Raw genomic sequence first — 23,496 nt, forward strand, 5'->3', positions numbered from 1 at the left:
TTTAACCATTTAACACCGACACGTGGGGCTTATTTCAACGGGCCGAGTCTTTGTCTAAAAGCAATTTGCGGAGGTCTTTGTGAGGGATATGAATGCTGCTTCAATCAATACAGGTGTGGGATCATGCCTTCACTGTTGCCCACCAGGATTTTCATTTGCTGGCGCTGACCTGATGGAGTCAAGTGTGTGTGAGTGTGATTAAAATGGTTTCTTTCTTTCTTTTCTTTAACGATACGGAGAAAAAAAATTGCTGATGGGAAATCGAAGCTGGTCCACACAATAACAAGGACGCACTGATGAGAAGATCAGCAAAACATCATCATAGTCACAAAGGCTGCAGCTGCAGACAGAGGATGTAAAGGCCAAAACCAACAATAAAACATAGACACTGTCCTGTGGTTCATGCTTAATATGTGGTGCGGTGCATCGTTAACATACCTGTTTATTCTTGGTAACTATCAGACATGTTAACGGACTCTTGAGTTGAGACATTTAAGTCTAAGACACACTATATTAAGTCAACGCGTGTCAAACTGGACCGAGAATCAACGAACAGCTCCTCCTTGTGGAGACGCTGCAGCCTGCAGCAGGTGAATGGGTGAACTGAAGAGTATTTCCATTACATGTTTCACATCTAATTTAAACAACAGCACTTACGGTTTTATAAAAGCCCATTTAAACAACAACAACAACAACAACAACATCCACTACCTTAGTTGTTTTATTCATTATTATGTTTCCTTATAATTATGACATATCTAAAAATGTACTATACTATACTATTCTCATGTTGTCATATTTATGGGAATGCAGAATGTAGTAAATATAAGGAGAACAAACTACTGTCTGTTAAAGAGATAATACTTTATTAAAACATTAATTGATAAGCATTTAAACAATAAAACACCTGCGTTATTCTTGTAAACATAGACAGAGAATCTATTTTTACGGATATTTTGGATTTGATATGAGCATCACAGTCCTCGCTACTCGTTACCCGTGATGATTTGGGATAATCAGCAGATTATGACAGCGGGCATTGCTCAGGAGTGGATGTGAAGCCCTGTGCGAATCAAAAGCACGTGCGTAGCCACGCTGAGGAGGAATTACGCGCCGGGTGCGCACTGCGAGCCAGGCAGCCTTTACCAGAACAGCTCCAAACTCTTCACAGCTTATTAAATATAGTTTTAGCAAATTAAGAAGCCAAGTAGAGCGAGAGAGACTCTGGTCATTTATCACATGTTCGAGAATGGAGGATATGTTTTACGGAAAAACGGATTCTTCTTTTTAATCGTTCCGATATTAAACGAAATGAAGCCGTAGCTGGAGTGGTAGGAAACCCCATTTGTGAACTCTCGTACAACAAACATACATATATATATATATATATATATATATATATATATATATATATATATATATATATGTGTCATGTCTGATGAAAACATTTGCCCTGCACGTGAGGAGTGCCCTGCGGAGGATCCATTTGGCTTTGGAGATGATCTGGAGTTAAATCAATTCGATGGATTGCCATTTTCCTCACGTTACTACAAACTGCTGAAAGAGAGGAAGACTCTGTCGGTGTGGAAGGTCAGGGGCGAGTTTGAAGACGCTCTGGTGGAGAACCAACTGGTTATTGTGTCTGGGACAGCGAAGACTGGGAGGAGTACACAGGTAAGACGATGTACGGTCAATAAATATGCACGTTTTATTTAACAGAGACAGAAATAAAAGTTCTGCTCTCCTAAATATGATTAAAATGCTTAAAAGTTGAGTTGTTTACTGCCCAGCATTGCCATCTTTATCTGCTGAACAGTAACAACTTTTTGCTTTTGATTCCTGTGGCGGTGGGTTTCTCTCACTTTGACATGTATGGAAGGAGTTTGCATTATGTGAGCTCGTGTGAACAGGCTGCCCAGCTCAGCAGATGCTGTTGTGTCACTGTCATGGCTGTCCAAGCTCCAGGCTGACGGTCATGCTTCACAAAGGCTCCAGCAGGGGTGTTAGGGGACCTCCTGCTGCTAAGCCCTGATCCGCTGGAGCCGCCTCATGCTGCCAAAGCAATTTTGCATTATTAGCAGATAATACCATAGGATATCTGCCGTCACTGTTTGTTTTGCAATATAAAAAGCCTGTTGGTGCAACTCTGAAAGGAATGCTCTCAGAGTCCATGGGAATTACAAATGTGTTTGGTGCAGAGTTTGCCAAGTCTGTCAAGACGAACAATGAAGTGAGAAACATTCATGTTCTCTTTCAGATCCCTCAGTGGTGTGCAGAGTTCTGTCTCTCCGCCCAGTACCGGCACGGCATGGTTGTGTGCACGCAGACCAACGGACGGCAAGCTGTAGATCTGGCCCTGAGCGTGGCCGACGAAATGGACGTCAACATAGGCCACGAAGTGGGCTACGCCATCCCTCTGGAGAACTGCTGCTCCTCCGACACTCTTCTGAGGTCTGTCTATCTCACAGCCAGACGTATCACCCACAAACTACCCGTCGCTCATAATCGTTCCTTCTTCTTTCTGGTGCTCCTCAATCGTGGATGAAACAGAAATATCCCTGAAGTTGCTACTCATGGTTGCATAGTTTTGCTTTTATAGTAGCTCTTAACTATGGCTTTCACCGCTCAGGTACTGCACCGACCATATGCTGCTGAGGGAGATGATGTCGGACCCTTTTCTGGAGCACTACGGGGTCATCGTCATCGACCAGGCCCACGAGAGGACGGTCAGCACGGACACGCTGCTGGGTCTCCTCAAGGACATCCTGCCGCAGAGGCCTGAGCTCAGAGTGGTGGTCCTCGCCGTCCCGCCCGCGACCGACAAGCTGATGAGCTACTACGACAGCGTCCCGCTCATCGGCCTGGAGGCCTCGTCTCCCGCCGAGGCGGTCCACAGCAACGGCGGCAACAAAGACTACTTCTTCTCAGCGCTGAGGCTGGCGCTGGAGATCCATCGAACCAAAGAGGATGGAGATGTTGTTGTGTTTTTTGCCTCGGCCGATGTAAGAGATTGTTGCGATTTGTTTAAGAGCGGTTTGATCGGACCAAAGCTGAGATTGGTTGAGCACTTGTATTATCTTCTACAGGAGGTCCATTGCGCCCACAGCATCCTCCAGAGAGAAGGCACCAGGCTGGGAGCGGAGCTGGGCCAGATGGTTCCTGTGGTGCTGTGCCCCCGCCGGGGAGGGCTACCGCCTGAGCAACCCGGCTCCAAGAGGTCCAGGAGGGTTTTCCTCTCTACCACACAGGGGGAGGATATGTGGTGGGCCACAGAGTCTGTCAACTTTGTCATTGACACAGGAGTCCAGAAGAAGATGGTTTGTTTTTTGCAACAAAACATGTCTACTTTAAATGATTAATACAGTGATTATTAACTGGCATGTTTGGATCTTTGTAGGTGTACAATCCAAGAATAAGAGCTAACTCGGAGGTTCTTCAACCCATCAGTCAATATCAGGCAGACGTACGCAGGCGGCTGTCTGGACCAACAGGTATGTCTGACAGTCTGCTGCAGCTGGACAATATATGAACCAATGACCTGGTAAAACATCCTGGAATCTTGAATATAATAACGCTGGATTTAATCAAATAAACTGAATTTATGTCCTAGGTAAATGTTTCTGCCTGTATCAAGAAGACGGCCAACTTCCTGCAGAGAACTCCCCACAGATCTTGGAGTGCAACATCACACCAACAGTCCTCTTCCTAAAAAGGATGGAGATAGCCGGCCTTGGACAGTGCGATTTCATCGACAGACCAGGTGACGCAGCCTGCTAGTGGACATCATTGTATAAGCTTCTTTTTTTTTTTTAATTCTGAGGTTACTGGTTCCCACAGAGGACATCTCTCTTCCACCCTAAAACACAGCCAGAGAGAGATGTGTGTGTGTGTGTGTGTGTGTGTGTGTGTGTGTGTGTGTGTGTGTGTGTGTGTGTGTGTGTGTGTGTGTGTGTGTGTGTGTGTGTGTGTGTGTGTGTGTGTGTGTGTGTGTGTGTGTGTGAGCGAGGGGTTGTTTTTTTTTTTTTTGGCTAGAGGAAGCACAAATGAATTTGCTCTGTGTAGCTGTTTGGGCCCAGTCAACCGTGATTTAGCTGAGCTGACAGGACCCTGCTACTAACTATTGTCTGAGCTCTAACCACCCCTAACATGAACAGAACAGGCTAAAAGAGGCCAGCTCATTAACGATTATGCAACACGTCTCGTTAGGGCAGCACCAGACAAGTACAATGAAGAGAGAGAGCACGGGCCAAATGTACTGTAATATCTCCATTCTCTTGCGGAATGTGTCACGGAAGTTACTTGCCCCCTTTTTTAAAGATATAGACATTAACATATCAAGTGTAGTGATTTTAAAGCAGGATGAGGAGAGGGATTGGGAGCCTCCCAACTATGTACATTGGGTTTTTCAAATTCCATATATAGCAGGTTTAAGTGTGATACACTGAACCAAAAACAAAAAGATAATCTAAAAACGATTCTCTCTTTTGATTTATTAAACTCGAGCCTTTCCGTTCCTTGTCACAGATCCCGAGGGTCTCATGCAGGCGTTGGAGGAGCTTGATTACCTCGCAGCTTTAGATGACGATGGCAACTTGTCTGAGATTGGCATCATAATGTCTGAGATCCCTCTGGACCCTCAGATGGCCAAAGCGCTGCTGGCCTCCTGCGAGTTTGACTGCGTGAGCGAGATGTTGACGATCGCGGCGATGCTTTCAGGTACCGTTCGTCTTCCGACTTCCACTCGGAATAAGACGTGTTCCTAGCGAGCGACGGTCCTTGTCACTGGTTTGTAGATTCACCAGATGGACATCATTGTAGTGGCTCATTTGCAGATGTTACGAAGCCGCGGTTTCTCCCAGACGTGGAACCAGATGGTCTTTGGTAAGAGTGGCTTGTCTCAGCGACTATGATGATGTTGTTGTGTCTTTTTAGCGTCAAGCTGCTTCCTGGAGCCGCCTGCTGGTATGACCCACGAGGCAGTCCAGTGTCACAGGAAGTTCCAGCACCCTGAAGGAGATCACTTCACCCTCATCAACATCTACAACGCCTTCAAACAAAGCCAGAGAGAACAATGTAGGACCAGAATCAATCTACTCTCACTGAAGTACTGTTGTACAAAAAAAAAGAGTTCCATACTGTTGCTCTATTTCTGACCAAAATCCGACTTCACTACAGTATGCGATGCGGGGTTTTTTTTTCCCCAGACTTCACAGCTGAAAAGTGGTGCCAGGACTATTTCCTCGATCATTCCGCCCTGAAGAAAGCCGAGGCCATTAGATCAGAGTTGACGGACACCCTGAACAGGATCGAGCTTCCCATCTCCGAGCCCTTCTTTGGAACCAAGACCAACACCCACAACGTCAAAAGGGCTCTGCTGGCCGGTTTCTTCATGCAGGTAATGTGGAAACTAAATCTCAATGTGTAGGAAGAGATGCCAGTAATTGAACCGTTGTGAAGATTGCAGAGTTTGTTTCCTATTCGTAGATCGCACGAGATGTGGACGGATCGGGAAACTACTTCATTCTGACGCACAAGCACATGGCTCAGGTGCATCCCCTGTCCGGCTACGGGCCTCAGTCACACAAGCTGGGGCTGCCTGAGTGGGTCGTGTTCCACGAGTACACGCTGTCGGAGAACAACTGCATGAGAACGGTCTCTGAAATTTCCCCTCAAGTGTAGGTCGAGCTCTCTTTTCGATACGTCACGCACACAAACAGATTAGAGTTCAATTCTCATGCGCCACACTGTGACAAACATGTTTTGATTGTTTTTGTTGTTGCAGTAAAATTGAGCCATTTAAATCTTTTTAAATCCTCTTTAAGTCTCCATGTTTTGTATAAAAAAAATAAGTATTAACCATATTCTTCCTTGTTTTCCATGTGATACAATTTCTGTTTGTCACTTTTAGGTACGTTCAAATGGCGCCCCTGTACTTCTTCTACAATCTGCCCCCTAGTGAAAGCAAAGACATACTGCAAGACATGTTGGAACCAGACGGATCCAGGAAACGTGAAGACGGGACCCAGAAAGCCTCGGCAATCTGCGGCGATGCCGACAGCGGCTGTGCGGTGGTGCCGCCGTCTTATGACAGATGTGTGATTCAATGATCCAAAATCATAAATGAGCTGTGATCTGTTCATCAAATGTTTTAAAGGCAATGCGAACCAGGGGCTTTAAAGTTAAGTTATTACATTGCTTAAAGTGACGACGGTCACACGTACATGAAGGGTGATGACTGCATGATGCAAAATATAAAATCACACATTTTTGTATTAACTGTTAGAAATACCTGGGGACAGGAAAAGCCTTTTTCCCTGATTGCTTTCATCTGAACAAGTTTGTTTTGTACCTTTTTTTTTATATATATATTAGCTCTCCTCTTCAACCCCGTCTGTCTGAGAATGAAAGTATCTCGATGGCTGTTTACATTTTAATGAGCAGCAGATGGACGTCGTCTGTTGCTCTACTTTAAGGGGAAGGAAAAAAACCTTCCATCACACCACTTGTGCACGAAGCCGGGAGGACGCAGATTCAAAGAGACGGTCCGACACACTTCCTGTATCTCGTTCCCGACACCTTTCTCTTCAGGTTAATGCATGTGAAGCTCTGGTTTGAGACTGAAACGTGTCAGATTAAGAAATGATTGTCAATACGTGTAGATATATAAAGCATTTATTAATTGTAGATGGCAAAAGATCAACAGATGTTTACATAGAAAATCCTCAGAAACTCCATTCAAGATTCCACAAATTAATTTTGTATTCTGTATGTTCCATTTCATGTCAAAAATTGGCTTGCTACCAAGTTATGTGGAGGGAAAATCTAGGATTTGCTTTCAAATGGATACATTTATAGAGCTTTACCGCTCGGTAATTGAATTGAATGACATCCGCTGAGACTGGACTCTAAGCTCATCAGTTGTCATTAACATAACATTGAATTGTCTTGGTTCATAATCTTGTTCTTAAAAAAAAAAAAAAAAACCTTGCTGTATTTCTATTCATATGATACAATTGTCTGCAGTATGAGCAGGGTATATTAAAGTGGTATTTGTAAAAACTGCATCTCTAAAAAAAAAAAAAAGAAGCTGTCACTGCACAGCATGTCCTAAATGTCAGCTTTGTAATACTGACGGTACCAAAATATGTTCTTCTACCGTCTCTTACAGAGTTACACTGAACTGTTTCCATGAGCCTGAAGGTCTTCAGTTTGTCGTAGTTTTATTGGTTGGGTTCACACAGTCAGGTATTCTTTGAGTTTGGTCATAATAGCAGGCATTCTGTCCGCCGGTATCAGCATCACCGTCCTGAAGGGCTTCATGGGCACGTCGTCGAACGACCAGCGGCCGCTCAAACAGGTGTCTGTGTCTTCCTGGACCGAGTAGTGGAACTTCATGATGGCTTGCTGGAAGGACAAATACAGACAACGGTGAATTCTGTAAATATTCTAGGCACGAAAACAAATGTCTTACATCTCTTCTTTGAAAGTAGATTTAGAATTAGAAGGTAAAAACAGCCTGAGGTCATGAGATAGCAATTAAAGTGTTATTATCCAAATACTGAATGAAACGCGTTCCTTGTATATTAAGTTAACATCTCAGCCTCTTCTTGCATTTACCTCATAGAAGAATTCCTCCTCTGCATTGACAAACAAGTATTCATCTTTGGGCGCTCCTCCTCTGGCTGGAATACTCCTGTTCGCCTCTTTGCAGGTCTTGCTGATCATCAGACAGTAGTGACACTTCCCACTGGGCATATTCGTCCTCTGAGCTTCAGCTATTTCTTCCCTGCAGGACAGAAATTCGGTTTATTATCCTGCGCACAATATTGATCGACTTAAAAGATTTATTTTTACGAGGCGCCGTCAAGTATCCATTCAAGACAGGAGTGGAACTCACTGGAGCTGCTTGTGCAGCGGGAGGGCGATCTGTGGGGGAACGTTGATGAAGCGCTCACTCAGCAGCAGCCCGACGGGCTTGCTGGTGTCATTGAGGAACTGCTCCAGCTGTTCCGTCACACTGTGGGTAGAGTTCTTCTCGCACTGATCCACGATCAGCTCCTTCAACTCCTCCACACATTGCACATCCTGGCAACAGCGAAACGACATCAAATGAGTTCATTTTCTACGTTATTAAAGCCCCTCCCAAGAAGCCAACTAGCCTGCGGTGTTACCTTTCTCTCCGTCAGGTTGAGCATCGTGATGAAGCCAAATACTTCATCGGGGTCGTCATCGTCGCTGTCTTCTGGCACCTCAGCTTGCTGGAGCAGACAAAAGAAAGTGAACATGTTAAGAGCAGAAAGTTGCTGAAACGTCCCCCCGTTACATGCGAGATGAGGTTAAACTCACCTTGATGACACTGCCGAGATGATTCTGTTGAATGATGAGGTCCGTCATCTCTGAAGTATTTACATGAGCCTTCAGGAAGAGCTGTATCCAAAACCACAACAGACGTGAGGCCATGCTTACACCAAACACAACATATGAACATGATCATTTATATCTAAAAAAAAAAATCTTAAATATGGTCTCAAACCTGGTGTAAGAGTCTCTTGACGCCATTGAAGTCGTTGCTTGAGATGGCGTGAGCTTCAAAGTCGACCATGACCTCCTGCACACGAAACAACAACAACAACAACAACAACAACAAAGCAAGTTAACGACAGAAAGCTGCCTGCACGTGGAGAAAGTATTTATTAAACTACTTTTGGTATAGTAATAAGGTAGTTGATGTACTTATTGTATGAATGAGTCATTTTTGTTTTTGACACGCGCTGGAAAAAATACTTTCCTATTGTTACCGATACCAACGTAAAGTAACGTAAACGTTACTACTTAAATATAACATTGCAGTTTGTGTAGGTTATTAATACTAATCGTCTCAGTCCTGGTTGACAGCGACAGTATTTAATGCTAATGTAGCGTCCTGTTACCTTTAGCCGACAGCTGAGTTGGCTAGCTAGCTAGCTAGCTAGCTAACTAGCAAGCTAGCATGCGTGGAATTGTTTGTTCTTTTACCTCATTGATCTCCTCCTCTGATGCCTCGCTGTCCTCCTCCCCGGAATCGACATCGTCCCCCTCCGGATTCTCATCGGAGCTGTTCTCACTTTCCTCGGGGTTTTTACCCAAACCTACTGCTCTTTTCTTAGCTGAAGAAGCCATGCTTGCAAAACAGTCAACACGCGTTTCAACTGAAGTGGGCGGGGCAACTCGTAAAAGTTCAGTTCACGGGGAGTTTGGAAACTGTGAGTCTGACGCCGCCATTACGGCTCCGCTATGTACACGACTTGCCACTTGCCGTAGCAACCGTCAGAGCCGCAATGTTGGCTTGTAGCGCTTCGCGAAAATGGACTAAACCATTTCAGAAAAAGGGGACAGGAGTTAATTGAAATGTGGCTAAACTACTATGATTCCGTAATAAACAGGTAATTTCATCATGTTGTTCAATAGTTGATACTATATCCGTTGGAATAAATAATAATTTTGTAGAATTTACTTGATTTTTTAAAAAGTTAGTCAAATATACAATGTAATGTCTCCCCTTCTTGACCATGGCTGAAATTTGTTATGCACTCAGCAGTTGCGACAACTCAAGGTACATGCATATCCCCTAATATTTTGTCTTCTTTCAGTATCCGTTGTAATTAACATCATTGTACTATACAAGCGATATCACGTTATATATCAACCGCTTATTATCACAAGGCGTTACGGACAGGTTCTAATAAGCGGACGGTTGCTAGCTAAGCTAAACTGTCATTCGGGACGCCTTGCTAATGTAAACAATAACAGCAGAAGACGCTAGCCACATTATAGCTAATGCAACATACGTAATACACGTATCCAAAGAGAAAGTGTGACATTAGTGCTTCTCATTTTCTCCTCACGTGCAGCCCCAATAATCGTGACTCAACAGTATCGTTATCGGCAGGTCGCATATGACAGTTTTAGGGTGTAGCTTGTGCCTTCACACCCACTGTCCTCAGTCTGTTTTTTGCAGTTTTTGAGTGTCTTGCTTCGGCTGTATTTTTTGACAGCAGCATTCATATTTCACCCTGGTTTGAGCTGTTGTGTTCTTCCCTATTTATTTGTATCGATCCAGCTTCTCAAGGCCTTGTCGAGATGCACGTGCTGCTTCTTAAAGAGCCTAGAGATGGAGCGTCTGGACCTGATCCTTACATTAAGGTAAAAAGCACATGTTAGCACTGTGTGTTCAGATATGTATTCTCAACAGTTGTCCGTACAGCTGTGCATTTCACGGATACTATTGACAGGAAGTGCTTGTTTTGTTTCCACAGGAGCTGGCGTCCCATGGACACAAAGCAACCCTGATTCCTGTGCTGTCTTTTAAGTTTGTCTCATTAAACACCTTGTCAGATAAGGTACATTCCATCATTACAGTATTACATTAGTATTTGCATCATTCATGTGCATATCTATTGCTTTTTGTATCATTTTGTCTGTTGTTTAAGATGTCTTCCTTTCTTCTTCTTCTTTTTTCTCCAGCTTTTCCAACCAGAAAAGCACGGAGGTCTCATATTCACCAGTCCGAGAGCAGTGGAGGCTGTGAAGATGTGCTTAGAAGCAGAAGAAAGAAGGGAAGGTGAGAGAATATACAAAGGAATTGCGTTTTTAAATTAATAGAATTGTTGCACCCTGTCATCTTTTTCCCTAATTTCTATTTCAGAATGGAACAGCTCCGCGAAAGACAAGTGGAACAGCAAGTCCATCTACGTGGTCGGGAAGGCAACTGCTGCATTAGGTGAGTTATTGTCTCGTATGAAAACACCTGACATTGTACTACTGCTTTTTTTTTTTTATCAACCTTTGCTATGGTAATGCTAATTCTAGCAGAGTGTGGCAGGCACCTGGTGCTCACAGAGGTGTGTGAGGTGATGTTAAAGCCCTCAGTCATTTGGAAACAGGTTGTACACAAGTGACAGTTTGCTGCAAACTGCAGCACCTGCCTGACGTGTGTCTTGCCTTCCTCCTTTAGTGACGCTTGATCTCTTTGTTGTCGGTTAGTTGTGTATTTAGCAATTGAAGCAGTTGAGCTGAATTTTACGTAATCGTTCATTTGTGTAATTTTTCAGTGATGTGTTGTTGTTGTTTTTTTTCTTCTTCTTTTTCCTGCATAGTACGCAACCTGGGTCTGAACCCTTTGGGCGAGGACACGGGGACAGCAGATGTCCTGTCGCGTCTTATCCTCGAACGTACGATGTGACTTCGTACTCCCACATTCTTCACCGTTCAGTTTTAATGGGACCTGTATGATCGTTCCGCTGACTAATATGACCTAATACTTGATTCTCTTCATTTCCATAGGAGAGGACACAAATATTCCACCGCTTTTTTTCCCCTGTGGCTCCATCAAAAGAGAAGTGTTGCCCATGGCTTTAAGGGGAAATGGTAAGATCTCAAGATTTACACTCGAGGTGGTAAAAGTCCCACCGGGGCTACACTAATTATAAAATAATAATTGTGCTACCTTTTATCACTGCGGGGGGGGGGGATCTCTGTCTTTGTTTCCAGGAGTGCCCCTCGAGACGCTGACTGTCTATCAAACAGCTGAACATCCAGACCTGGAGAAGAATCTGAACAACTATTTCACAGAGCAGGTAAAGAGCGCCCCTCCTTAGAGAGAAGCCATCTTCTAAACGGAGCAATTTCCTCATTCGTCTGTGCATTTGCAGGGCGCTCCGGCCAGCGTCGCTTTCTTCAGCCCGTCGGGGGTGAAGTTTTGCTTAGAGGCGGTACGGAGGCTGTCGGGGGAACAGCTGACTCAAATCAAGGTGCCAGCCTCCTCGTAGGCACATTTTAAAACGATGCATGGATCTGCAGCACCTAACGGATATTCGGTGCCCTCTGACAGCAGCTTCTTTGTTTCCAGTTTGCAGCCGTCGGGCCCACGACGCGAGACGCCATGGCGGCAGAAGGCCTGTGTGTCAGCTGTACGGCAGAACAGCCAACAGCCGAACATCTGGCAGCAGCGATAGCCAAAGCTCTGCAGTAACCAGCCGCAGCTCCCTGAATCCATCCACTTCATCCTCTCTCTTTGTATATTCTGTATTATTTATGTGAATCATTTGTCTGCTTTACTTTTACCAGATTTCTATGTACATCAGCTAATTTGCACTGAGGAGAAAAAAAAAAGTAGCTTTTTGTGCCATAAGAGCCTCAAGAATGTAAGTGAATGTAATTATAATATTTATATTTATGTTAGTTATGTTCAAGAAAGTCTATCTAGCTTTTGTTTTTGAAAATAAACGCTTGTCAATGTGATGATGGGAGGTTTGGTTCGTGGTTATTCATTGTAAAACACTCAAGTGTGTGTGTGTGTGTGTGTGTGTGTGTGTGTGTGTGTGTGTGTGTGTGTGTGTGTGTGTGTGTGTGTGTGTGTGTGTGTGTCCTGTTCAACACAGGTGTTGGCAGAAGTCATGGCTGTCCTAAACTGCTATTGTCCACATGAAAGTGAAGGCTTTAACCTCTTTCCACAGGTCAACAGCAGTCCCTTTTTTAAAACCAGTGGAGCGTGTGTAGCACATCCATACAATCCAGTGAAATGAAGCGGTTGGAGACAGTAAAGACGGGTTTACTTTTCACACCAAGCTGAGCAAAGTGGGATACCTCCAAAGAGTCGCACCTTTTAGATGGGTGTGGAGAGAAACTCTGCCTATAAAGCACCGTGGCTTCTGACTTACTTGCATACAGCTACCTGAGGAAACCCCGACTGCCACGATGCTGACTTCCATCCAGCTGATGATTTTGCTTTTTTGGACGAGCGTTTGCTCAGTTATTGCAGAGAAACTTTTCCACAACCGGGATCATTCTGATGTGCAGACCCTTAACTCTCACCAAGCTGAGGTTATAACAAACAAATACACGGCAGAGGTAAACATCTTAACCTTTTTTTTCCCCCAAATGCTCTCTTCCTTTGTCAAACTTCAGCATCTTTCAGATTCAACATTGTAATCCTATAATGTAACCCGTGTCTTGTTGCAGCTATTTCTCTCCAGGTATGGATTCATTACGCCAGTGAACTGGGAGGAGGTCCGGGTTGAAGATTCAGAGACCTTTAACAATGACTTCCTGGGTGACGTTCAAGACGTGATCCAGGAAGGAACCTGGCATCACTCAAGGGACGCTCCACAGGATGGTCGCCGCGACGGTCTAACCGAGAGCCAAGTGTTTATCTCAGCTCTTAAAGAGTTCCAGAGGGTGTCGGGTCTGCCTGCCACAGGTGCGTTTGATGAGGCCACCAAGGTGGCAATGAACAAACCGAGGTGTGGAGTCCCCGACAAGGAGATCGACCCCGTAGCGCCGGAGACCAGCGGCGCCTTAGATGCCGAAAGCAGTGCAGGTAACGCTCTGAACGAGACCGACGGCGACAACACATTGAGTAATATAACCGGTGACTCTTCTTTTGGTACCGCTGACCCCTTTGAAGATGACATATTCAATGTTAATGACACAGAAGGTGTTCTCACAGGCTTTTCCAATGACACCGGCATGAATTACACAGACGACTTTCACTCGTACGACGGCGTTTTAAATAGCACTTCTCTAAACGACTCGCACGATATCAACACGGACGGTCACGGGGTGAGTGTCGACGGGAACGCCGGTCAGAGTAACGCGGTGCGACGCAGGAAACGTCACCTCGCCGCTCTCGTGTCCAAAAGCAGGCGCAGGAGGGACTTGGGTGAAACCGGTTACATGGCCTTTTCCAAGAGGGTGTTGAAATGGAGGCTGATTGGAGAAGGATACAGCAGTCAGCTGTCCGTTGAAGACCAGAGGCACATCTTCAGACTGGCCTTCAGGATGTGGAGCGAGGTGTCTCCCCTGGAGTTCGTGGAGAACACGCGTTCTCCGCTGGAGGACATTGACATCAGGCTGGGCTTTGGCACAGGTAGGTCTGACCCAATACATAACATTTCCTTTTTTATACTTTAAAAAAAGCTGTTGTTAGTGCTCTGAATGAGGATGTACTCAACTGCAGCACCACGGTTCTGTCTCCAAGAAGACTCAGTCTTGGCAACAGATCACACTCTAACTATTCACCCATGAATTTCAGAACATTCCTCCATAAGTAACAACTATTTGCTGATCATTTTTTAATTTAAATTCACACAGAAACCAGCTTGTTTTCTTTTGTTGTTGTTTTTTTAACTCATGCCACTATATTTCAAACAGGAAGGCATCTGGGCTGCAACCAGAGGTTTGATGGCACCGGTCAAGAATTCGCCCACGCCTGGTTCCTGGGCGACATACACTTTGACGATGACGAACATTTCACCGCTCCCAACGCTGGCAGTGGGATCAGTCTACTCAAAGTAAGCACGATAAAAGGGAATCATATGACGTATAATGGAAAAGAATAATACCATTTTTTATTTCCCTTGTCTGTTAGGTAGCGGTTCATGAGATCGGCCATGTTCTGGGTCTCCCCCACATCTACAGAGCTGGCTCTATAATGCAGCCCAGCTACCTGCCGCAGGGGTCGGGCTTTGAGATGGACTGGACGGACAGGAAGGCCATACAGCACCTCTATGGTACACGGTTACAGCACCACCTAGTGGATACTTACACACACACACACACACACACACACACACACACACACACACAGACACACAGACAGACAGACAGACAGACAGACAGACAGACAGACAGACCAGGACAGTCATAGATTCAGTTATATTTGCAGTAATAGATTGACACAAAGGAATGAGTTTTCTTCAATGCGCTTATGTTTGAACTCAGGCGGCTGTAAGGGTCGATTCAACACAGCATTTGACTGGATCAGAAAGGAGAGGACGCCCTACGGGGAGGTGGTCGTCCGCTTTAACACCTACTTCATAAGAGACGGCTGGTACTGGCTGTACGAGAACAGAAATAACCGAACGCGCTTCGGAGATCCGGTTGCCCTGCAGGCCGGCTGGCGTGGAATCCCCATGGACGGAGTGGACGCGTACGTTCACGTGTGGTCCCGGGAAATAGATGCCGTTTACTTCTTTAAAGGTTAGGCCCCCGAAAGGTAGTCATTTTCACAGCATATCTCCAAAGATGGTATTTTGGTGAATGGTGTGTTTTTTTTGGTGTACAGGTGCTCAGTTCTGGAGGTATGACAACGAGAACGACCAGGCGTTCAGACAGGACCCCGAAGGCCACCGCTACCCGAGGTTGATCTCTGAGGGTTTCCCAGGCGTGTTCGCTCCCATTGACACGGCCTTCTACGACAGGAGGGACTCTCGCGTCTACTTCTTCAAAAGCACCTTTGTAAGAACTGAATCCTTATCTTCATATCACCTTCATCTGTAATACGGTTAATTGTAAATTTGTCTGAGAATATCAACTAAGGCGACTCCTGTAATAGTTCTAGATTCAATATTGCTGATGTCACAATAGTCTGCCACAATATGATTTTAAGTCAATTCAATCGATGTGAGACAATATCATCTGCAGTCGATCGGTTACATCTATAGCAATTCACAATAAGCGACAAAAAAAAAAAAATCAATTCGTTACTGAGCTCTGTTGGAAGAAGGTGCGCTTGGTCGGAAAACGGTGACGCAGACGTGGGAATTTCAAAATAAAGGCACATCTTCAAGATGATGACACACGTCGATGTTTCAGCTTTGCATCAATGATGTTTGATTGTTGATCGCTGAATCGATGCATCGTCATACCCATCACCGTTATCTTACCCCTGATAATTCTGTGTTTGTAAAGGTAGCCTCTGTCAAATGTGTTATTAATAAGCCCTAAAGTTGTGTTCATCAAATTACCGAAAACTAATTGACATTCTGAAGGCCTGGAGCCTATTATTACAGCACAGGGCTGCTTGTTGGTTTCTGGCATATTATCAAGCTGCCGTGTATAGTCTGCTCTGTGCAGACGAGGTACAAACATAATACACTGAGTATTAAATATGTATACATAAGCAAATGTCTTGGCGAGACCAAAGCCCAAGCCGATTCATTGTTCCTCAGCATTGTGATGGAACATATGCACGCAAACAAACCTGCTACGCTTCCTCTGCGATTTGCTGTAATTGAATTGATTTCTATATAAGAGAGGAACACAATTATCTGTTCAAACAGGTGTACGCATTTGACGTGGAAGCCAACAGCTTGGCACCAGGCTTCCCCAAAAACATCAGAGACGTTTTCCCTCCAGTGGTGAGCGGAGACCATCCAGATGGCAACATCGACGCGTCGTACTTCTCCTACACCCACAATGCCGTCTTCCTCCTCAAGGGCACGCGCTTCTGGCAGGTGTTGGGAAGCCGCGATCGCTGGCGCCGGCCCTCCCTGCCACGAAACGGCCTGCTGCCGCACGAGGAGGTGGATCGGCGCTGGTTCGACATCTGCAACGTTCATCCCACGGCACTCAAACTAACCCGCTGAAGCAGGGATTCATTAAACCCCCACTGATGTGCGCTGATGTGGACTGCTGATTCACCTGTGGTGGTATGTATATACATGTTGTCACATGCCTGTAGACATCCTCTACTTTAAAAAATATATTTATCTATAATTTAAGATCTTAAAGACAAAAACAACAGAATATGTTTGCTTACTTTTAATGAGGTGTGTTATTAATGTTTCAGCCGCTCTGTCTGTCTTCCACTCCGAGGTGCCAAATGCACAGCGGCATGAAAACTATCCTAATGAACCTCTAATGACTAAGATATTTAGCATTCGTGAGAACATACTTATTTATGGATTGTTTACTTATTTTGACGCAGACACCTCATTTCACTCACGCTGCGGCGATATTGCTTTGAAATGGCACACTGACAAAGACGAGGGGATGTTTATGCAAGAACATATGAAATAATGTCAAAGCTCACAGTATACACACACACACACACACACACACACACACACACACACACACACACACAACATAGAGTGACACATTGGACCTGTATCTTTTGAAGAACGATGCGGGAAAAGTTTCTGTACTATTATGTGTGTATAAAAATGGAAATGTATTCAGAAGACTGAGAGTGGTTCCTTGGTAAACTTATAGATGAAAGCATTCTTTCTTTCTTTTTTTTATTTAAAGAAATGCAATATATTGATTTAAAATGTATATCATCAGAAATATTACAAGTGACGGATTAACAGTCATCCAGATTCCTCAGGTTTTGCTTTATTTGCACGACATGTTGCTAGGATGGATGCAACATAATAACCGGATCCTCTCGTTGCCCTGCGATGAGGCTCATGGAAATATACATATATGCGTTTGCTCCCATGACCTCTTGTTAGCTTGACTGTCTGATCTCAGCACTGAATGTACCAAACTATCACTTCCCTCTGAATCAACTGCAGAAACTCCAGCCTATAGCTGCCTGCAAGCAGGAAAGAATATCACCAGTCCAATGTATTTATAGAGCTCAATGTCACAAATCACAAATTTGCATGAAGGAGCTGGAAACCATGGAATCCCTTAATGCTCTGATTCATCCCGAGCAGTGCAACAAGCTTAAAGGTCTGACCCGGAAGAAAACAATATAAGCTTTATCAATAAAGAAACCTGGAGGTGGTGGAACACAGCGATCCGTTTCTTTGGAATTCCTTCTTGCTATGAAAGGTTAAAGATTTTACACGCTATCAATCAAAAAAAAAAAAAAAAGACCCTCTTGAAATTAAGATTGAAGCAAAAAATGATTGAAAAAGCCACTCACTTACTTAATGCTGTTCCATTTTACAGTAATCATTTGAGCACGGCGCAAAAGAAGCCGACATCGATTCTTGTGATCAATACGTTACTTGAACACTCTTATTAATTCCGCTCATTTTAGGAGATTAAGCTCCTGGTGGGCTCCGGATAACTAGCGTTGTGCTCCAGGCGCTCCATAGGCTATATTAATAAATTGAAGTAGAAATCAATTACAAGCACAGGAACAAAATGTCACGGTAAGTGGGGCTACAGAGACGGATGTCGTGAGATGATGAGTCTTGCTCTCGCATGAGCAGAACGAGCTTTCTGTGAAATACATATCTTTGTGCATCCTTTTTTTTCCTGTGCTTGTCATCTTCAGATAACATTCCTTGTAATTTTCATCTAGGATTTGAGTAACTAAATATCATGTCCGGCTTCTTGGTTGAAGTCCACTTCAAAATGTAAAGATTTAATTTAGTTATTACACTATTTGCAGACGAATAGAACTAATAAACACCCCGTAATCCAGCGTGAAGTCACATTTGTTTGACTATAATGTGCCATATGCTTGTTGCTGCAGCATATTGCCGTTTGGTTGTCATCCCAGCAGGAAATATTGACAAACTAACATTGAATCCAGTCCACATAAGATGATGCAGTGCAGTGGAGGTTTTGTTTATCCCAATATGAAACACCATACATCTCCTGCTACCCTGGAGTTTCCCCACATTGAGAAAATCCTGAATACATACTGTTATTCACACATGCGAGTCCCCGGCTGCCGGAGCGCGCGGCTCAATGATCTGTGCTTTTTGCACTCGCAGTGCCGCTATTGAAGCTCCCCCGTCCCTGCACCCCCGGGCCTCTTTGGATGCGACTGAGATAAATGAGATCAGTCATGCTGATGGAGCCTGAGCCTTGCTGCAGCCTCAGAGTGATACAAAAAAAAAAAACCCTGTGTCATGGCACAGGAATCCACACGGGAGGTACTTCAATAACCGGAGAATGGGACGCGAATGGTGCCTGCAGCACATTCATTTCTATAAAAAAAAAAAAAAAAAATCTCGCCCCATTTCTGTCTCAGAGCAGAGTGTGACACATAGGAATCAATCACTTCTAGCACCGTTCCAGCGTAACCTACAGTAATGTGTCTTTGCGCGCGCCACGGGATTAGTCTAACAAACTGCTGCACGTCGATACAGTAGCGTGTTGCATTTGAATGCGTCCCGGAGAATCTCGTCTGCGAGCTCCCGGCTTTGAACGGATATTCTTGTTGTCCCGTCAGCGATCTCGAGGGTTGACTTGACAGCGAGGATGATGTCGCTTTCAATATGTTCGTGTAAAGAGAACATTACCAGGATCCCCCCCCTCCCCCTCCCCCTCCCCCTGTTGATGGGACATGATGGCATTTTCCTCTTGTCACACATCGCGGGACGGATTGTTTAATAGTTTCAATTTATTGTACGCTCCAGTTTGAGGAATTGTTCGTTGTACGTGTCACAATAATCACGCGGCACTGTGGAGATCCGTCTGCCGTGAATTGTTAGATTGTTTGTTGGAGACAAAATCTAAATAAGAGCAGAAACAGCAGAGGCTGAGATATCCTAACTTTTAGCACCGTGTATGTTCCAAAAACACTGGATCTTTCACATCCCATAATGCAACGCCAAAGCATCTCTTTGTGAACGCTCTTCACAGGCTGAGTAGTACTCCCTATGATGAATAATCTTTACATTTCCTAACTCACAACAAAAGTATTAAAACGTTATCTCTAACAAATAAAAACGATAAGAAGACAATATCTTCAACATTGGAGACAAATGATGATTATTTTGTGGTTTTTACATTCTCAGAATGAGACATATTTACACTCCAGCACTTTGACAGGCCTTATATTAGCATCTACACCTACTGTGAAGTCTGGTGCCGCTGTCTTATTAAAAATGTAAATGCATAACACCGCAGCTTCAAGCAGGTAAACGCTTTGCTCTTTGCTGCAGGAGAAGGGGCCAGTAGAGGGCAACCTCAACACATAGAAGTGGCTCAACTAGTCCTCAGTGGTTACCCACAATTCTCTATTTATTTATTTTTTTCAAAGTATTGAGTTTTTCCACATGTTCTACAGGCATCTTTTGCATTACCCCACAAATGCGTTTGACATTTTGTATTGATCTGAAATGCAGCAGGGAACAAAACACTTGTATGTGTATTGTGTGTTCACTTTAGAATGATAAATATGTGTTCTATGCGATATTGCATTGAGGTATTGGCAGGTACCTTAATGCCTTTCTTTGCATTGTTGCACTTCTGTTTGTGACTACGTCAAATGTATTTTGAGAGCGTAATAAGAACGGGGAGGATTCTTTCCGCATTCTCTGTGTGTTCCCCTGTTGCCAGAGGTCTACTGTGGAATTCTGACGTGTGTGTGTGTGTGTGTGTGTGTGTGTGTGTGTGTGAGTGTGTGTTTATCTTGAAATGACAGGTTATGGAAATACATTTACCTTGGTATACACACGCTTATGTGCTGTGTCTCTCCATGTTTGTTAGGGAATTTGTTGCTGCTGCTGCTGCTGCCAGAGATTCCGCAGCCGTACCGAGGCAGAGTGCGGATCAGCATTTATTCTGCAGTAATAAGCGCGGAATTCAGACTTCTTCCTGAAAAGCGGATTTTGAGTTGAAAGTTGGAGTTGCGCATTAACTCTGAGTGGCATCGTTAACAAGGCTCTGGCTTGTTTACAGAGGTTCAAAAATCAAGCAGTCTCTCACCTCGCTCGGGAAAAATACACTCGGGAATACACACTCGCAAAACATACGCCCACGATTGCACAAATGCAGACACGTGTGCGCGCTCTCACAAGAATCACACACACACACACACACACACACTCACAGATGTTCCCCCCCCACATGTGTCTCTCCCTCCTCCCCTCCTCCCCTCTCTGCTTCTCTTCTTGCCCTCGGATAAAGAAGTTTGGATTAAAAAGAGAATAATACTCACTGATGCCTTCACAACCGCCGCTCAATTTCACATTCAAATCAATGTTTTCAAAAGCTTTTTTTATTTTTTATCATCAAATAGTTTCTAGCAAAGTGCTCCTCGCTAAGGATCTTTAATGTTGAGGAGAGGTAAATAGGATTTGGGATTCACAAACCTAAGCTTTCATGCCGTCATTACTCCATGAAGACGTCTGCAGTAAAAAGCAAGGGTTGTTTGTTTGTTTTTTAGTTTCTTTGACTTTATATCACTCCTTGCTCACACATGTAAGCAGGAGTCACTATGCCAAATTGACATAGTACAGTCATTACATGTCTTCTCTTGAGACTAGTCCCTGTATCAGACAGACTCATTTGAATGAGAAATCCAAATCATGCAAGTGTAATTAAGCATTCCGTCGCCTCATGTGGCCTTTACATATTGACTAAAATACCTGATAAACAAATAGTGTGGGCGTGAAAGAGGACATGTTTGTCATACCGTCCCCAATAAACGCAGTCGGCCCGCTAATTTGCTTCCATATATGTGGTGGAGGAATCTCTCCCGCCCCGCCGCACACTGAACCTTGACCTTTTTTGGCTGAGGAGGAGTTTTAGAAACAAAACAAAAGGGCCTTTTTTTTTTTTTTCTGGCGACGTCAGTATGAGTGGCAGCCGCGGGTCACAGAGGGGAGGGACGAGGCCGTCCCACGCATGGCCACACAGAGGGGACTGCCCGGCCGCTGTCTCTGTCCCCCAGAATGGGAAAGTGACAGGAAGCCTACGTGCTGCTTTTTGTTTACTTGACTTGTTTTTTGCCGTCTTAAGTCTCAAGTCCCAACTTCACGGACACAAAATACTGTTTTGTGTGTGTGTGTGTGTGTGTGTGTGTGTGTGTGTGTGTGTGTTGCTGTTTCCGCCCGTCGACGAAATTGCCTTCATCTGATGAGTCCTTTTATTCTCCTCTGAGCTACATAAACACACCTGCTTATGAGACCACTTGTACATTCAGGAGCACCAAACAAGGAATTTGTCAAGTGGTCGAGCATTTGGGGTTCCTCCTCCTCCTCCTCCTCCTCCTTTCTTGCTTCTCTTTCTCCTCTCACCCACCACCACCACCACCACCACCACCACCAAGCTGGCCCTACTCCTCTACCCGTGCCCTCCATCTCCTCCTCCATCTCTCTCTCCTACGGCTGTCTCCTTATCCTCACCTCAGCACCCCCCCCCCTCCCTCCCTCCCTCCCTCTCTCTACCAGAGGAACAGATGGGCTTTAACTCGGGGGGGATTGATGGTTTTGTATGAACAGTCCTTTACTTAAGTGGGGGGGGGAAGGGTGTCACACTTTGTGTCACATGCCATGTCTGTGTGTGTGTGTGTGTGTGTGTGTGTGTGTGTGTGTGTGTGTGTGTGTGTGTGTGTGTGTGTTAAGGTTTCACTTTCAGCCTTGATTTTGGCTAGAGGACATTTTTTTTTATGTGTTTTGTCTTTTGGACTTTCGGAAACATACGATTGAAGAATCAAGATTTGACTTGTTAGCACATGAAAAAAATGTACTTTTACTGTTTTTACTCTTCATGTTTTACTGATAAAGCACCTCACACTCTCTTAGCCATGCAGCAAACGTTAACTAGCAGCGATTTATTACAACTGGGGTTTTCTTTTGGACTATTAATAACATTGTACCAGGGGCGTAAATATAGACTGTGCAGGCAGTGTGGTTGCACTGGGGCCCGTGTGGTGGTGATGGGGGGGGGACTCAGAGAGAGCTATTCCCAATACAATAGCCTAAGTAACTCATTCTACTGTAAAATCCAGCACAGTGTTGGTAGAGTATATATATATTTTTTCTTCTAATGGTGTGTGTGAGCGCTACATAGCTAGTAACTCCACCTGATCTCACAGGCTTATAAAAGGCACGACATTTAAAGGGCATTCTGCGTGTCACAATAACACAGTTTGTGTCCTTTTCCCGTTGCGTCCTTACTGAGAAACAGCTGCACTTAGATCACAAACAGAGGTTGCTTCCGGCCCGGAGACGTTCCGTTCCTCGCGCTAAACGAGACGTCAACGTTGACATTTTTTTTGTCTTTTCGTAAAGCTAACCAAGCACTTCTGTTGCCTAACTCTTTCCTGTGAAGACGGGAGTTTATTTTGAAAAGACCGTATGCTCGTAATGAGCATGAAATTTGACACTTTCCTGCTGGCTTTCGTAGGAAAAAAACGTACATATAGCTTTTCATAAAATATCATATTGGCCGGTACTTTAAAAATACCAACAATCATATGGAAAGCGCCGGTATGCTGTCCTCACTTGGTCTTGTGAGGCCTTTATCTCTCTCTGAGCTGCCTGTAGGAGCCCTTGATAACAAGGCCCCCCCGGCCCACACGGAGAATAGGCTGCCCTTTCACACTGACACCGGACACGGCGAATGACTGCCACTCTCACCTCGTGATTGTAATCTCTGGAAACCGTACAAAATGTTGACACATCTGCTCTGCAATAAATAAATAAAAGCACACTCTGTAACACAGTTCCCATGCGTGACGAAACGCGGCGCAACGTGAAGCGTCCATTTATTTGTCAGCGAGCTCCGTACTCAAAAATCCTAATCTAAAAGTCGTCTCCCTCCCGTAACGTCTGTGTGTTTTTCTTAAATATACATGTTGCTCTATGCCGCGTTCATGAAAGATGCATCCCTCTCTCTCTCTCTCTCTCTCTCTCTCTCTCTCTCTCTCTCTCTCTCTCTCTCTCTCTCTCTCTCTCTCTGTTCAACACAAACAGCGGGGTAGTTGTTTTTGCAGCACCGCAGCTGAAACCTATTTGAAAATAGACCTCAAGAGTTGTT

General features: G+C 44.6%; 4 protein-coding genes across 5 annotated transcripts; 3 read left to right on the forward strand and 1 right to left on the reverse strand.

Moving 5' to 3' along the window:
• Positions 1 to 1,431: 1,431 nt before the first annotated feature.
• dhx32a (DEAH (Asp-Glu-Ala-His) box polypeptide 32a) lies at positions 1,432 to 7,086 on the forward strand. The gene is made up of 11 exons (XM_068736956.1): positions 1,432 to 1,674; positions 2,258 to 2,451; positions 2,630 to 3,002; positions 3,087 to 3,317; positions 3,398 to 3,491; positions 3,611 to 3,760; positions 4,525 to 4,716; positions 4,933 to 5,073; positions 5,205 to 5,395; positions 5,485 to 5,675; positions 5,909 to 7,086. The coding sequence occupies exons 1-11, from the start codon at positions 1,432 to 1,434 to the stop codon at positions 6,105 to 6,107; spliced, it is 2,199 nt and encodes a 732-aa protein (XP_068593057.1). The 3' UTR covers positions 6,108 to 7,086.
• Positions 6,655 to 9,201, reverse strand: bccip (BRCA2 and CDKN1A interacting protein). Its single transcript, XM_068736957.1, has 7 exons — positions 9,016 to 9,201; positions 8,534 to 8,608; positions 8,347 to 8,427; positions 8,172 to 8,258; positions 7,898 to 8,085; positions 7,618 to 7,786; positions 6,655 to 7,404 (listed from the first exon to the last, which is right to left on the reverse strand). Exons 1-7 carry the CDS (start codon positions 9,157 to 9,159, stop codon positions 7,234 to 7,236), a joined length of 915 nt encoding a protein of 304 aa, XP_068593058.1. The 5' UTR covers positions 9,160 to 9,201; the 3' UTR covers positions 6,655 to 7,233.
• A 323-nt stretch (positions 9,202 to 9,524) lies between these two features.
• On the forward strand, positions 9,525 to 12,279 carry uros (uroporphyrinogen III synthase). Of its 2 annotated transcripts, XM_068736967.1 has the most exons (10): positions 9,527 to 9,592; positions 10,100 to 10,182; positions 10,296 to 10,379; positions 10,504 to 10,600; positions 10,685 to 10,759; positions 11,136 to 11,210; positions 11,323 to 11,406; positions 11,530 to 11,615; positions 11,691 to 11,789; positions 11,888 to 12,279. In XM_068736967.1, exons 1-10 carry the CDS (start codon positions 9,565 to 9,567, stop codon positions 12,008 to 12,010), a joined length of 834 nt encoding a protein of 277 aa, XP_068593068.1. In that variant the 5' UTR covers positions 9,527 to 9,564; the 3' UTR covers positions 12,011 to 12,279. The 2 variants fall into 2 exon arrangements, with proteins under 2 accessions (XP_068593069.1, XP_068593068.1); XM_068736968.1 differs by lacking the exon at positions 11,136 to 11,210 and having other exon boundaries at positions 9,525 to 9,592.
• A 456-nt stretch (positions 12,280 to 12,735) lies between these two features.
• On the forward strand, positions 12,736 to 16,406 carry mmp21 (matrix metallopeptidase 21). Its single transcript, XM_068736966.1, has 7 exons — positions 12,736 to 12,888; positions 13,000 to 13,906; positions 14,191 to 14,330; positions 14,408 to 14,549; positions 14,761 to 15,018; positions 15,104 to 15,276; positions 16,101 to 16,406. The coding sequence occupies exons 1-7, from the start codon at positions 12,736 to 12,738 to the stop codon at positions 16,404 to 16,406; spliced, it is 2,079 nt and encodes a 692-aa protein (XP_068593067.1).
• The last annotated feature ends 7,090 nt before the right edge of the window (positions 16,407 to 23,496 follow it).

The sequence above is a fragment of the Cebidichthys violaceus genome, unplaced genomic scaffold, assembly GCF_023349555.1.
Source record: "Cebidichthys violaceus isolate CVI_PGR_0920_01 unplaced genomic scaffold, fCebVio1.0.p SCAF_74, whole genome shotgun sequence".
Lineage (NCBI taxonomy): Eukaryota > Metazoa > Chordata > Actinopteri > Perciformes > Stichaeidae > Cebidichthys > Cebidichthys violaceus.